The sequence below is a fragment of the Trichoplusia ni genome, chromosome 7 (assembly GCF_003590095.1).
Source record: "Trichoplusia ni isolate ovarian cell line Hi5 chromosome 7, tn1, whole genome shotgun sequence".
NCBI classification, from domain to species: domain Eukaryota; kingdom Metazoa; phylum Arthropoda; class Insecta; order Lepidoptera; family Noctuidae; genus Trichoplusia; species Trichoplusia ni.
The window spans coordinates 7892254-7909930 of NC_039484.1; the positions used below are offsets into that span (position 1 = coordinate 7892254).

Consider the following 17677-nt stretch of genomic DNA (forward strand, 5'->3'; position numbering starts at 1 on the left):
CAGGTATGTTTAGCCATACATTAAAATTTTATGAAAAAAAAACCAGAGATTTCCACTACTAAACCTTCCTTTCTTTCTCTTATTGTTCGCATACTAGAAATACAATATATTTATTCTAAATATTTTTATGTCGTTTTCAATGACGATAAGTTTTACTACTGTTTATACTCTTTACCGTTTTGACGCATCGTACGTACCACTGTTCACCTATTCTGAATAGTGTCAGTAAAATCTTGTAAAAGTCTTACCCAAAAACGTTTTGTTCTAATGTAATGTTTTATCTATAACAGAATACTTCAATATATACCACGATTAATAGGCACCTATGCTTCTTAATAACAGTAAATTGTTTTAGTTCTTCGACGTGCTAACAAATTAATCGATATTGTCTTTATTATTGTCTGACAAAAAAACAATACCAGTGTGATGTACAACTAGAAACGATACCCCTTTGATATATTATCACCGAAATGTTCTTCAAAATTCTCATTCTAACTCGCTTCTATTGACTTATAGAGACTGTATAGAGTTCCAAGAGATTGTATATTATTTCATTTACTGAGTCTCAAATTAATAATACATACTTCCTTTCACATGACCTTGAAATCAATGAAGATACAATGTTTTCAACTAAAACCTCTTCCGAAATAAGCAATTAATAAAATTAGGGAGAAGGCAAAAATCTTATTTGGCCCTTTACTAAAATGCAATCCGAAATGCCTTCGACTATCAATTATCTCCATTATTATTTATTTTATTTAAAATATTACTTTAATTTAAAGTATATGTGTAGCTTTTTGATCAGGTTTCAAATATTTCATGATCATCTTTCATATTCCTAAGCTCATACAGTCATCAGACTTCGTGGCACAGGTACGTATCATACCGTATGTAGAGAATTAGCTGTCGTAGAAAATTATTATTTATCGTAATTACGGGGATTTGAAATCATTTTCGTTTTTTTTTTGGTACGTAATTTATTTTGCCTTGGAAATGACAATATTTTTGCCCTGCTTAGTCTAAAGTCGAGTATCATTTAGCTATGGTTGCGTATTGCGTAGTTAGTGTTTTATGTTTTCATGCTTGTCAGATTCTTCAGTACAGTGTAGCTCACTAGTTTAGTGACGAGAAATTAGTATGAAAGAGCAGAAACTTGTCGTCTCTGAGTAAAAATGCAGACGATTTCTGCGTCCAGAAACTATGTTTATACATTAATAACTAGTAGGGTGTCAAATAATTCATGTTCTGATAAAGCTTCGCTAACGATGTACTAAATATACCACGGTAATGGAATTCTAATCTTTTTTATCATAATTCTCTTAATCTATTATTAATCTATCACACGAGAACTTTGAGCTGTATCAGTATAAAAAGTCACCAAAAACAAACCTGCTACAGCATACGGCTCACAGAACATACCAAAAATTAAAAAAAAAATATCTGAAAGAAATAAAAAACGGACTTTGTTTTCTACTGCAAGCGTATTTAATTTGTAGGTTATGTTTAGAAATGTTATATTTAGTGCATGTGTGTGTGTCGCTGTGAACTCAGTTCGGTTCAAGCATGTGATGAGGTCGACAAAAATTAGTATGTCACACGTGTTGTTAGTCAGATGTAATAGTTATGTTTAGTATGATATTTAAAGAACACTTGTTTTCACGATTTTACAAATTCCAATAATGAAATTTTGTTTCAGGTACAAAAGAAATGTTGCTGTTGCCGTTGCCACTGATAACGCGGTGAAAAGGTAAACTTTGCCCACGTCATATTTAGTAGCATAGAAGCAGATTTTATTAGAAAAGTTGTCATATATTACAAAGACACCTTGCCAACACATGTAACTCACTAATTTGTTTTATTTTCACCTCATGTTTAAAGTATTTTACTCGTCTGTTTTAAGCTAAATTAGATTTTATATCAAATATATTTCACTACATTGGTCGTAGTTGATATTATTAAATTAATATTTTATCTAGCTTGAAGAGGTCACCGGACACTCCGTTCACATCCTCGATAGCTTGACTCATCCTTTTTCTAAGTTGTTTCGAACACTTTCTACACGTTCGACATCCGCAGCACGACTGCCGCGAAATCCATTCAACAGGCCGACAGGATGTGGGCGGGGCGTGCGGGACGCGGCGTCATTGGGCAAACGTGCGACTCGCAGTGATGGCCGCCGTCGCATTCAACCAATGAGCGGCGCGCGAGCCGAACGCGCGTCCGTCCGGCGAACGTGCGACGTTGCCAGCTTTTACCAGAAAAAAAAATACCAGATTCGACCTTCTTAGGACCCCCGGTTTTTTTTTGTTTGGCCGCGTTATCATTCGGGAACGTGTATTGAGGTCCTTATCCGTTTGTGAGATGGTTCTGCGCAGGTGGATGTGTTGTGTTGTGTTATAGTTTATTATGGTGTGGTCCACGCAAACTGGCGAGGTGTTGATTGACATCGTAACGAGGTACTGTACCTACATACGTTATTCGTTATATTTTTATTGTGTACATAAAACACGGCTGAGTCATGTGACATTACAATTACCTCATTCACTAAACTGTGATTATCACGGCTAGCGACTGTTTATCGCTTAATTCGATGTTTTGAATAAATAAAGTTTCTGATATCGTTTATTTGGCGTACATATCAAAGGTTATTGACGTTTGTGTCACAATCTTCAGTCCATCGCAGTAGGGCCATGGGAGTGCAACTGCATCCTCATGTAGGGGTCGTTGACTGCTTCTCTCGCACATTGTCTTCATGCATTATCTGCAGTTGAAGGTTTTCACAAACATCTCTGTAGTTATATACCTTTGAATTATACTATGCGTCTTCCTAACTAGCCACAATTGTCATAACAACTTTGAAACTTAACAATTCAGGATAAGGTGTCAAATATGAGTGGATCTAATGAGATTTCGACTGCTAGCAGAGTGCAATACGAATCCCTATCAGACATAAATGAAGTTGTACCAGATGCTTCACTTTGTTTAACTTATCTTGGTACTTGTACTGTTACTATAGGCGGTATAGATATACTGAGTCGACTTACTCAAACATTTGCTTTTCATTTCCTAGTAGCTTTGTTATAGCTGAGGCCCATAGCAACAACGAATCTTGTTCCTGTGATCACATTACTAGCAAACGTACACCATAGTTCATGTCTACATAACAACAAATTCAATATCTGCATTCGATAATGCAAACTTCCACCAATTTCCACTACCTAATACGACTACATATTTTCGAAATTTTTGACTACGGTATTCGAAAATTTTGTAACTTCGATGGGATTTTAGGAATGTTTAGCTTCACTATCCAACAGCTAATAATACTTTCATGTTACTTCTTGCACTTTCTCTAACATTGCAGCGCCACCTGGATTAGCATATAGGAATTAAGTTTTGTGCATAAGTACAAAATTAACCAGTAACATTATTCTCATTCTTATTTATACTTCAAATGGATTTTGTTCACTTAAAAATATATATTCTTTCTTCACGTATTTGAAGGTAGATCAAAGTTTAGTTAATCATCACATTTTCATGTCTCTTTATAATTCGTATTAACTTAGGTGTTGGTTACACGTGCTTTTTTATCAGAACAGGACTTAGAGATATGGGTTACTGTCTCATATCAAAAACATTTATTGTAGATATTATAGGTGCTTTGTCCATTGATCGTGCATACAAAGAATGCCTTGTTGTTTAGGATAACGCTTTATCTTATAGATATCTTACCTTACTTGTGATATCAAAGTTACGTGGAAGTTTATATGAATAATATTACTTACAATATTGTTATTAACCCGTTGATAATCAAGAAGAGGTTCTTATTCAATACTTATCTATAGAAACATAATTGCGTTTTTGTTTTTATTGCGCTTTGTCAACCTTTAGAAGTTCCAGTGTTGTCAAATTGCTTGAAGTAGTGACTAGTGGTATGGTAATAGTGTACTTGAAAAAAGAAAATATGTTTATCGTCTATACCTAAGTACTTACGCGTATTATATTGCGTACTACGTTCCAATATACCTACCAACCCTTATCAGTAAACGATTGAAACGTGTAAATATCGCTGTTATCACCACGCATACTTCTCTCAATCGCGTAATAACCATTATTACACTCAGTTTATAATTAAAATATTGTTTCTTACGATAATATTATCGAAGGTGACCTAGCTAATTCTACCTGTTTATAAAGTCTAGGCACTCAAGGTTATTTCGGGCCTCGAAGACGACGAGCACGACGTTCTGACATTATGCCCTTGGTATATCGCTATAACTAACTGAATATGTTAAGAACACGTCTGGATGCGGATCTAGCTTTCGAATAACATCATAAAGTACTTTCTTATGCAAGAAAGTTAAATAAATCTTCATGGTTTCAAGCAAGCGCACTTAAACTGCCAAAAGCCTCTTGTTCTTTATAATCTAGTACCCACTTAACCACCTACATAGTTCTAGAAGAATCATAATTTATTCGTAGCGTGTTCACAGCTTATACATATTAAATCTCATAGGTAGGTATCACGGAGGACTACGAAATTTGTACTTTTACCTGTTAAAAACAGGTTTCGTTAAACGCGTGTAGGTAAATATGAGTACAATTAAAATTTACATTTGTAGCGGATTTTGCAACAAAGTAGACAAGCGAACTGGTGCAATTTGGGGCATGTTCGTTATCGATATGAATCATACTGTTTTCGAAAGCCTACTAGGTCAAGATATTTATAGATAACAATGCAACGTGCATCTGTATAGCGGTAGAATCGCAGAATATTATGATTTATTATCATCTGCATAAGTATACTATAGTAAATATCAACAATAGAATAAAAATAATTGATTACAGCTATATTTCTCTTTAATTGTTAGGATACACGATTTTACTATCTACCTACAGCGTCTGAAATAATTTCACTTCATTGTTACAAGACCTTGCTAATAAGTAGGCATGATCAAATCATGTCTCTCCGAACTGAAATTAGTTATTACCGACTATTACGTAATATAATAAAACATATAAATAACACTATCTAATCGTCACACAAACTGGTTTTAAATTTAATACTTTAAATGTTGATAACATTTTTCTAGTAAACAATCAGTAAGTAACTTTGTTCTCTAAATCACGTTATTTTAAGCAATTTTTATCATTTGACTCATATAAGAGAGATTCTTTGTCTTAAATACTATGTTCAGAACTTTAGAGTTAGTATTTTTTGTTTATTAAGCCTGTACTACGAATACTTGTACCCTGTACCATGACATCGCACAAAACAATTTACCATCAATTCTTACATGGCTACAGTTTCTCAGTTACTAAGGCCCAGGTCATTTATTATAAATAAATATTCATAGTCCTCAGATATCATAAATACAGTTATTGTATACTAATGGAATTATAATCATGTAGTGTGGAGTCAACTCACGAACTTCGTCGATGACACATCTGTGTGTTAGAGATCATTGTTACGTCACAGTTATAATTATACTGTTTACCGATTTAGGGTCCAATCTCATCATATATTATGTCGTAAGATCATCAGACGTAAGAGGTATTGGTTTTAAAGCTGTATTATACTTGCTCTGATATCCAAGTGACATTTCTACAAACATTAGCGTCAATTAAACCCTGAAATGTTTTAAAATTTCGTTTCAATGGACACGTGACTTGGACCTGTCATCTCCATACATCCTTTTCCTATCATAAGTATCGAATTGGGCTCTATGTCAATGCTTTAGTCACTGGCATCGCGGTTCTATAGTGAGTGGTCAGTGGTCGGCTGTAGACAAGAACGCGTAATAAATAGCTACTGCGTTACTTTCTACATTGTGTTGCTGACGCATAGACAAGCTGTCATTGTAGCAGTTTTTATGTCTGACTCAGATGAATCAAATAGCAATTGGGACGCAGCATATTCTTGGGAGCCTTGTACCCAGCAGAGATAAAATATTTGTAAGCAAACTAGCTCCTGAGTTTCAACTACATTATAGTGTCAATCTAGAATATATGTACTTGTAAACCAATAAATTGGCAGAGTCTTACATAGTATTCGGTTTTTCATTAAAAAGTATAACATAAAAGGTAAAAGCTAGACCCCCAGCACATCTAAATGAATTCACAAGCTGCGCTATGCTAATGAATAGTAGTCTCAGAAGACACATAGACAAACAAAAGGTTCATGGAATATTCACAGACAAACCTACCTACCTAATGCAAATATTATATACATTTTGTAAATCTCACAAAATGAGATAAGCAGAGGAAATTTGTTTTTAACAAGACCATGAAATCTGAATGAAACGCTACACAAATTGAAATATATTCTCATAGTTCCATCAAACAAAGATATAGTAAAATGTAAAAGCTATGAAAGTAACAGGTAACAAGCTACACAGTTGATTAATACGTCATCAATGAAAGTAAAACCGGCAGGATGTGCGCGGCGCTTCTCAGAATGCCTCGATTATTGACCGGCGCTTTCCTGCGCGCAAACATTACGCGTTGCTATGCAACTACTACTGTAATGGCTCAACTTCGCTATCAATACTAACGTGCAACGTACACGTGGCTCCCGTACATCTACGTTATATATGTCGAGTGTCTGTCGTGTCGCAGACAGGGGATTCTGTTATGAAGCGTTCCCCATTTGGTATTTTGAAGCGTTTGACTCAACTATACAAAGTTATAGTAACATTTTTAAGTGATAGTAATTATGATTTGTTTTTATTGTCTATACAGTGTGAGACAGTGTGCAGAAATAAATGAATGCTGCCCAATTAAATTTGCTAGAAGCAGTAGGATTATGAACTAATAGTAGTTCTAAATACTTGTTACACAAAGCGCATTTTAATGTCGCTAGTTATCTGTAGCTGTACTTCTGACTGTGCAGCTGAGTATCATGGAAACATCATAAAAATACAATGTAAGATCGCTATAGCAGTGTAATACGAACATTCCTGTCTTTATCTATCTCTTATCTTCGGATATAACCGAGCCTACTGCCTCCAAATCGATTATAAAAGCCTTCACCGTCATATTAATTCTCATGCGGAAAAATTACCGCCTCGTTACATTATGCTATCAAGGATTCGATTAGGTTACGCATGACTTAACGCAATTGAACTTGACTTCCTATAATTAAACAAATATTTACAAACGCAGCAATTATATCAGACCTTCTACAGTGACGGGGTAAACGATAGAAAACTGTTATAAAATTAACATCGACTTAAGAAGCGTAACTGTTAATTAGATTTTATACAAGCCGCGGTTTATGAGCTGATAGAAGTAAAAATACAGGAAATTTCCACTGCGAGCGGCTCAAGAAAGTGTTTCGAATGGAAAGGAGGTTTTATTATTAGTTGAGTTGCAAATGTCGTTGCTCGTTTGCTAAATTGAGCACATTATGTGACCGGCTGTATCGTAAAACGACGCCATTTAATGAAGACGCAATTAAGTGGTCTCCGCTCTAAGCCGTCCTAATCCCTTCCCTAGATTTAAATGCGGTCATGGTATTCAGGCTTATAAACAAACCTTCGATCAATACTCCCGACGTGATTGTCCATTATGCCCGTCATAATGGTATAATTAACAGAACAATGTGCTTAATTCAACCAACAGTCGATGACATACATGACATACATTGACAGATGTGTATTGTGCAAATGATGATTTGTCAAAACACAATATGCTTGATTTGCATGTGTCACTTGAAGTACACAACTGATCTGAATGCATAGCTTTCGTTTCAAAAATGCCTTTAGTTTAAAATGCTCATCTTTTACATTCAGTAGTACCTACGGATGTTTTCAAGAGAGCTGAAGCGGCTAAGCGCGCGCCACGTATACACGACCCCAATTCAGAACTGTAAGCATTTTTCGCATGCATTTGCATGAGACCGTTAACTACATGAAAACGGCACAAAAGCTGAGCTATTGACTTTTAAAACATTCCGCTAGGGTTGCCAGACCGCATCCGGCCCGAATTTCATTTGTTTTGCTCGTAGAGTCGCATGTAACCGTGGCTATACGAAATTATTAAAACTACAGGTAGACGCTACTTTGTGACAGAGGCAGAGATACGCGCTTAACATCGGTAGTATTATGTTTATGTTTTCATACTCGTTCTGGTTGTGCGTAGTTATCTGAGCTACAGAAATAAAGATTATTCCATATTTACTGACACTTTCAGAAAACATGCATAAGGTCAGCTAAGGTCTGTCCAATCTGACTAACTACAAACGGCTATAAACAAGATTGGATGTTTTCTTGGAACAATATCATCTTAATATTGAGTCAACCCTATACGATTTCCTGTTTTTATGTAACAAACAGACCAAAATGTAAAATGTAAAACCTCGGATAACTGTCCACGATGACTGTACCGATCGCCATTTTGAACAAGAACAGCCAATTATATCGAAGTTTTCAATAAAAATGAAGGCAAACTGGTTTATTAAACAAGTAAAAAAATCCTATTTAAATTCAGGGAGGCCAAATACCCTATAACGAAGTACAAACTACATGTCATCATCGTGTATTGAATGGAAAATGTGTGTTAATCTATTAAACAAAGTAATCCTTAAGTTAAAGAATTTTTCAGGAGGCTCTTTAGTTTGATAATGGAGTTTCAACTTGTGAGTAACCATACTTCTTGGTATTAGCCTGGATTCGACACCTTTCCCGGTAATTGTGCCCCTATAACTCGGGACTTAATTACATAGGTAAGATACTTGCAATATTTGCTGCTCTATTTCCTCCATAGGGGATGCAGGCTCGTGATTAGAATTTAAAACATTCTCATTCCTTTGGGACAAGTTTTGAAACTCGTTTGAACATCCCAAATCCTCGAGCCAGCTGAGGTATTTAATGCAAATCTTATATATTTCTATATATAAGATTTGCAAACTTTAAAAAGCAGAAAAGTAGTCTCCGAAATAATAATAGAATTGCAATAAAGAATCGGAGAACTTTTTCCGTGGTTAACATTGATAAAAACCGCAGCAAACTTTTTACTTGTTCTGTGCAAATTGAACGCTCGGTAGAAAGCTGGCATGCCTCGTTTTTACCGCTGTCTGTTCTTTGAGCTGGTTTCAGGAATTTTGGACCGTGTCGTGATAAACAGTCTAAATACTCATTTTTGGATGTGATAATTCTTCGCACTTGGAAGAATACCCTTCATTACAAAGAAAACCTAAAACTACTAGAAGCTAATGTAAAACCACATAACTATGTTGAAGTTATATGAAATTATATACAGTATACTGTAGTATTCTTTGGTAAAGAAGCCTGCAAAGTGGTTTGGAATCACATGTTTTACGCTCGCCTGTACGCCTATGTCGAACGGAACTCGGCATGACAATATAATACATGATAATTACCGCCGACAGCCGGCCAGCTGCATTTCACATCATCAGTTCTAAACGCGAACCGGACAGTATCTGTTTTCGTTTACTCGGTACACTGCACTTGTGTTGCGCCGGTGTACAGAAATAAAAAAGACTGAACGCTTTCCCGCCGTTGTGCACTTCAATTGCAACTTAACCTACAAACGCGGCGTAATAGAATTTGTGTCTTACGCCTCGGCTATAAGAGTGGATATGTTTTATTGCGTGCCCGCCATTGTGACCTTTCGTTCTGTGTGAGAGCATGCGTCACACGTAATGGCGGGCGCGCGGGCGGGTGGCGCGCAGGTCATCGCGCTTATACATGTGTATAAATACAGTGTATAACGTTGTTTGATCCGATGTCTATACACAGTGCATATGTATGTGTACGGACGTCGGTTTTACGTTACGCTGCGTTGCCAGCCGGCTGTTTGTTAGCGAACGAAGGTCACTCGACTCGAGAGGTGATTTCGCTGTCTTGACATATACATAGGCGCGTACCCGGTACCGACCACCTTTTTGTTGCTTTTTCGTATTTCTTTACGTGCAAGAATGGACGTTTGTTTTGTTGTATTTACTCTTAGTACACTTTTAACTAATTTTAAGTACGTTCTACACTTAAACTTCAAATAAAACTGAAATATTTTGTGTTTTAGTTTCTAATGTCTATATTTAGTATAGTGCAAGCCACATTCTGCCTACACCAATTATAATAAAGAACGGCTACACGCCACATAAATTTGCATATTTAGCTTAGCAACAATGGTTGCTACATACAGTACATACTACAACTATAGCATGATGTTTGTACATGAAATTGCACCAGACAAACGAACAGAGCTACAACAGTATAATAGCAGTGAGTCAGGTATTTTCTGACTAATTCCACGTAAATAGCCAACTGTTCATATCATACGAGTTGAGGAAATAAACACATGTACTTTACCCATCAGAAGGTACTTAACCTACCTAGTCATTATGTCAATACCAGGCTGAGTACAAAAGGATCTTTTGAAAACAGAAGTTTTCCATTTCTTTCATTTTATAAAAAGTTATGCGACAGATTGAAACTTGCCCCAACTTTCTACAGTTGGCCACATTCATTTGGGAATGTAGAAAAATAATTACTTTAACAAGTTTACTCAACTTTTATGCTCCCCAGTAAACTTCGCTTCACTTGAACATCAAGTTGAATATTTGAAGCACTTTAACGACGTGCTACATGATTCACTTTGTTTCAATACTAGTTGTGTACGAAGCGTACTAAAACACCTCCTTTGCATTTTGTATTAGACAAAAGGCTGACGAGTCAAGATAGGGTGGAGCGAACGTTCTAGACTAGGCGATAGAGAAAAAATAAATTTAAAAAGCCTTCTTGATCAGATTTGTAATCGTGAAAATCTTCAAATCATTGTAAAAAAACCGTCTTAATAATGATATGCAGATTATCATCGTTGCTTAGATAGACATAATCCCCAATATTGACTGCATTTTTATCTACATTTAAAAAATATTTCCTTATTTATTTATCTCTTTAAGGTAAACCACATACGCCTTTCAATTATTGAACAAAACAGCATTATTGTTGGAATTTATTTTTATAAAATGTGTGTCAGTTGTATCCAAGTTAATTTGGTGACGTGTAGCTATATGTTAAAAGTTGACAGTTGCAGCGCCAAGGTTAGGGCGACACGTGGGCGGCGCGCGCGCAGCTCGCTTGTGCGCAGACGCAAAACGACGTGTTGGCCATTACTTACCAAAAATGACCGAACTAATTAAGAAGTTTTTTATTGATCTACACTTACTACCAATTTAAAATAAATGTCCGCGAATAAAACTCTGTAATTCCTTGGTTTTTCCTTTGACGATAATTTGTGATACACTAATAAGGTTATGACCACATGCCAATAAACGATAAGAAAACATGTTTAAGTAGATAGCGTTAAGGCTACATTGTATGAACATGCCTAGATAGATATTCTCAGTGACAACTAGTTGACAAGTCACATAACAGGTTATGCCCATCGCAAGGCAATGGCGTTCATATTAATAACGGACGAAGTTGAACCATGATCACAAGCTGTTCTATTTAAATTCCAAGCTTCCTCTTCATATTTTCCTTAAATAATAACAAAACAAATGTATAATGTAGTAATCAATTTTGTAAACAGAACTCGTGATTGGTATCGAATAACAACATTTATCTGATACCACACGAAAGTCTAAAGTTGCAAAACAGCAAAAACACGGCGTCATTTTTGTTATTGATTAAAATTGTAGGTACTTGTATGATTAATAATCCATATTTTTATAAACACTAAAGATAGTTATATCCAGCATGACTCGTGCAAACATTTCGTAACCATTACCAAGTCTAGTCTTCCATGTACGTTGTACACTGGACCACATATTGCGTCAAAATGTATTACAAATACGAACCTTAATTAAAGGCAATAAAGGTGTTATAAATATCATAGTAAGACTGCTTTTCTTGTTGAGTGTACGTGCGCATGGTCACGACCGATTGAGTATGAGCGTCACGCGACTGCCGATGCCGCGGTGTTTCTCTTTCACAACATTGTTCTGTATTACCGTATAGCATACCACGTTTTACCAGGTCAACTAATTCTGCTTTTCTTCTGGTTTCGTTCAGAATCAAATCCCCTTCTTGTTCCTCTTAAATCTTGATCGGAAGTGGTCTGAAGATACAACGCTAACTAGATAGCTGAAAATTAATCATTAATTATAAACTTGGGTCTGTAATGATATCCATTTGATTACGTTATCATCTATCTGAGGGTAAAATTTGTGATTAAAATAACACATAGTTTATCAATATTAAAGATCACAGTTCATCACGAATTCACGACAAATTGAGATATTTATAAGTTACAGCTCATAATTCTCAGAAGACATGACTTATATTTAAAGGCACATAACACACTTCTGCTATTTAAAATGACCGATGCAGAATCGGGGCAAATAGCAGAGTCGGGGCCCAGTTACTTAACAATTACCCATAGATGTCGCTGTTCCAAGAATAGACGGCGATAAATTTCGTTTATTGACATGTTTGTTGCCGCAAACTTCGCAGTCTTGTTTTTTAGAAAGTCGAATTGATTCGAAGAAAAACCTTAAATATTTATAAGGCTACGTACTTAACTATTGTGGAGTACTTTTGCAACGATATGAAATTTGAAAGTTATTTGTATTTTGCCATGTAGCTAAATATCTCTAAGGCTTCGGCAAATTAAAAAGAGTTTGACTTTTTCTGATAAATATTTTGCATTATACAACTTTTGCCTATTCTGAATGTTATGTCAAATACCAGAATACGTAACATAGAGGACAAATGTATCATGATACCGGTTACGTAGCTACTTATTATACATCTACAACACCCACGCTTACTTTTTGTTTTCGTACTGCGGCAGTCGTGAAGTTTGGCGGTAATCCCATACTAATATTGAGTCATATATTTCGGATATAAAAGAAGTCCAAACAGGAAAGTCGCGATATTTCTTGAATCTTTGCCATTCCTTTTCGATGACAGGGTCAACGGTTTTTGAAAACTGATTCGCAGGAATATGGTGCAAATCTGCTCAACTGGTGACTTTAGTAATATAAAAATATAGTATTTGTACATCCGTATAAACCAATCAATTACATCATCCAAAATCTAGAAACAGTCTCCTCTCAGTTTCCTCTAGAAGAAGTTCTCTACAAGAAATACACATTTTGGCTACAAATCGTATAGTACATTATAATATCCTTTTAAATGTCACTTAGTCAGGTAAGCGCGTAAGGTGTGAAGTGAGGAAGTCAGTCACCTGGGCACACAATGGTGTGACTCAGCGCACATCTGCCAAGGACCCTACTTTAACAAAATTATTGCAGTTGTGTAAGCGAAATACCTATACACAATGTAGAGCAGCATCCCGCTTCAATATTAAATATACTAACTGTCTGTAGTTGCCCTGGGCCCCAATTCTGCTATTTACAATGGCCGACGAATGAATGAAAATTGGCTCAAAATGTATTTTTTTGTATTCTCTTAAGCATTTTCTTACTCAATAATTGGAAATTCAGTACGATACGGCACCCTCAAGGTCAATACAATGAATTTACAATTATTGTCGTGACAAAATGCTTAAGAGAATAGGAATAATTTCAACTTTAAGCCAATTGCCATTCATTAATCGGCCATTGTAAATAGCAGAATCGGGACCCTGGATGTTTCGTCAATCGGTATGCTGTTACACAGGAGTGCTTATTTATTCAAACGAGTGATGACGGAGTACAGGGTAAAGGCGAGACATTAAAAATAAACCGTTCAAACTGAGCGCGCGTAAACAAGCAACGAATGTGTGCTGTCTCTATTTTATCGTAACGTGCTTAAATTCTCAGATTGACTGAATATCCCGGAATGTCTTGGGTATCTTTATATGTATAGGTCTCTATGAGTTTTCTTTTCTTCAAGCATTACTTATTACGTGTCCATTTCTTTCTAATTTTCAGTGTTGATATCTTATTTTCGTGATACTTTTATAGTTATGTATGAGAAAGCCATCGTTCTGTACTTTGTGAATTTGCAAATGACTTTATTTTATACGTAAGATACAACAGCAGCTGAGTTCATATCGTCTCTTGTAAGCACTTAGGTAAATTCTCGAAAATTCCTTTCACAATTTTGCGGTAAAAATAAATAATTTACTTAGGGAAAATATTTTAGGTTTAGCCATTACGGTGCTTAAAAGCCTCTGAAAATATGACAGCATTTTTTCTTATGGGATAGTTATTTCTATCCTTTGCCAAGTCTGTAAGTAGGACGACCCTGCGAAGCGTAGACAAAACATATTTTATGTTACCATCTAAACAACACGAAAATACGAAATTACAATATTTAATTTCTCAATTTTACTACAAGAAACCAATACAAACCGTGTATAGTTCAGTGAAGATGCGGTTAAGTCGCGTCACGAGTCTAGCTCACATTATAAAAAAAAAGAAGCTAGCTGATCTAAGTAACCCACAAAATACACCATAAATAACAGTGTTATGGGGAATCCAACCGCTGCTCTACTCCCCTCGAGCTCCCAAGACACGCAAAACTATCATTACAATAGAAACAAGAACGGTATAGAAAACGCGGATGAACGAACGAATAAAAACATTCTTACGTTTTTTAGACAATAAATTGAGGGCGCGACGTAATATGTGTCGAGGTAATGTATCTTTTATGGAAATTAATAAAATGTAGGGAAGCAGCCAGCACCCGCCAGCAACAGAAATAACCCACGATTTACGTTCGCATGCTAATAATAGCGTGATAACTGTTATTTAGCCTAATTTGTACTCGATGACTTAATCAAAACAAATTTAATTACAAAGTACGTCTTTCTTGATAATATGCTAACTACTTAATTGAGTTTCATGACTCATTAACCTTTTACTTAGTTTTATTAGTCTGTTTAGACTTTAGACGAATTCCATTATTTTAACGTGCGTTTGGTGTAATAAATTTTCATGTCATATTTACGACTGCTAGTGACCGAGTTGACCCAGACTTCGTGTTATTTGAGGGACAGTGACACACCGCCGATGCAGACACAGAACACCTTTGTTCATGAAAACTACCGAATGGATTGTAAAACTAGAATTCATAGAGAATATTATGTTTACAACCGGTGTATTGGTAACTGTCAGATTCAGTATGTCTTGAGAATCTTTTCTGTGAATGCAGATCTAAGCACCATCAAAGATCTTTAAAGTTCTTTCTTTTATAAGGTCCTCTCCAAAATGAGAGTTAGTTGGCTAAAGACGAGACATCAGCTTGATATAAAGTATAATCCTATGTTTTAGCTGTTATTATTTACACAGAAAGCAGAACAAGATATACATATAATAAAAAAATAAATTGACTAATGAGGTTATAACACTTCTCATTTTTTAAAATGTTACGCAGTTTAAATATTTTCTTTACAAAGTAGGACAAAAGCACGCGATTAAACACCTTGTCCGACAGAATAAATATAACCTAAACCTATATAACGTAATCAACATTTTTTATGGTCATCCGGTGTTACCAGCCCGCCATCCCGTATGCGGGGTCACCGACCCGTGCGTCAGAGTGATTCGCGAGCGGATATCGGTCACATTATAGCGTAATAATAACGGCATGCTTCAAATATGCCAGGATTTCGTAATTACCCATTATCGTGCTTTTCATATACCAAAGAATATGGTGGTAAAAATGTAACCTCAACATTATCGTGTTGTGTGCCATACTACGTGCAGCTAATTACTTTGATGTTTAGCATAATGTCAGATCAAAGTCCAAAAGACCTTTGGCTAATTATAGCTTTTAGCCTCCCGCCTTTTGCTGAAAATGGTCTGCGATTAATCGAATTACTTTTCGCCTCGGTAACTCGGGCCAGAGTAACGAATTGAAACAAAATCGAAAACCAACGCGTTCTTAATACAACAACCATTGAGGCGTAATTTTCACATCGAAAAACGCGTTTTATGTACGTTTTTCTTTATTTCGTCCATTGATTTGTTTTACGAGGCCAACCTGCCTTTTTCATCCATAATTTCATGTTCATATTTATTGCTCTAGTTCGCACTTAGGCAGGGAATACTCACATTTCACCCATCGTAATGATATTTTGACGGTGACATGAGTTGGCAAGCTGTCTAATACGTAGTTTAATTAGTAACGAAACACGTTGGTGTAATGACTTGTATACCAGCGTGTTTCAATATTAATAATAAAGTTTAATATGTCTGCTTAGCATGCTCTATTACTATCGCTTGATGTCATGTCAATGTGGGCCGATCCTGATAAATGTTTACTGTGAAACTTGCCTTTATAAAAGGTAGCTTTAGAGTTTTGAAGTATTTTCTAGTGTTCGGTGTAGTTCATTGACTGTATAGTGAATTGTGTGTGTTTGTTCCAGGCCCGGGCAGACGGATCACGGGCACGGCGGCGGCGCGCTGGCGTACGGCGGCAAGCCGGCGGCCGGGGCTGTGGTGGCGCCGCCGCAGCCCCGCCCGCCGCCCGCGGCGCCCTACGCCCCGCAGCCCTACCCCCCCGCACAGCTGCGCCTGCAGCCAGGATATGGATCAGCGGCACTATCATATAGGTAGGTCTATCCATACCCTCAAATCTCCACCGAAATTACTTATGTTTCCTACAAATCCAGAAAAATCTCATTATTAACCGTCTAGTAGCTATCCACATAGAAGGTGTAAACACGTCCTGTAAGGACCAATACGAGATAGATGCCTTTCTACTGCAAACCGGTCTTACTATAGGGGCACATACGGTGGGGTCGCTTTTTCTCTCGTTTTATTTTTTGTACTCATCGCCTCGTGACGTAGACTGGCCATCTGCGACCGACTACAATTTCAGATAATAATAAACTATTGACTGTGAGAGAGACGGGATCGTGTTATTTAACGAAGTTTTAGAATAATACACCTGCTTTGTGCAGACTAGCACTTTATGCACAGTAATGTTGAACGATAACCTCCATATATGTTCAGACTAATGCTTCTTTGATAAAGTCGTGATCAAGACATTAGACAAATGAATTATATTGCTTGCTTTATCTAGATAACCTATAATTTCTGAATATAGATACCGCACGCAGTTAGTCGAGTCAAGAACGAGCGATTAACAATAATGTATGAGACAAGTTTTGCTCACGTAAATTGTTATAAAAATATTCTATGTTTGATTACAGTCAATGTAATGTTTGTTTTCAAAAGACAAAACTTTAAACATGATTTCCTGCTACATCAAAGTGTAACTTAAAGAACTAACACAATAGAAAATGAGTTGTTATGTTGTTTAGAATCAATTTCTTTAATTATCACACTGTTGTTTGGATTGGTACGTTAAACCAACTACGTTTTTGGGTGCGGCAACTTTAAAATCCTCGTACATTACATACACAGTTATGTCCTCTCTTTTAAGCATAATCAATGCGTGTAATACATGTGCGTATACGCACTAAGTTTGCTCGTACACGAATTTGCTTTTTAGAATGTTTGGCAAATCCGCCGTTATTTATAATCGTCGATAGTTTTATGACGTTGTTCTTAGGAAAAAGTTCTTGAGGCGTTTACTTTATGAAACATTTAAGTATTAAGCATTATCTAAGCTTAAAAGCCTGGAGTATTCATCGCATTCCCATTTCTTGCTAAAACAATAAAACAATAGCCAAACTGTCCGTAAACATTTAGTGGAATCGCAAAGTTTAGCTATCTACGTGCACATTAACG

General features: G+C 36.2%; 1 protein-coding gene across 10 annotated transcripts in view; it reads left to right on the forward strand.

Annotated features, from left to right (window-relative positions):
* LOC113495989 overlaps positions 1-17677 on the forward strand; it is a 116730-nt gene that overhangs the window by 59300 nt on the left and 39753 nt on the right. For 6 of the 10 annotated variants that reach the window (XM_026875025.1, XM_026875023.1, XM_026875024.1 and 3 more), the window contains exons 3-4: positions 1697-1747; positions 16348-16533. In XM_026875025.1, coding sequence (XP_026730826.1) covers positions 1697-1747; positions 16348-16533 — 237 coding nt within the window. Of the gene's footprint in view, positions 1-7; positions 2457-16347; positions 16534-17677 lie in introns of those variants that run through there. The other 4 variants (XM_026875029.1, XM_026875028.1, XM_026875032.1 and 1 more) reach the window with 3 other exon arrangements.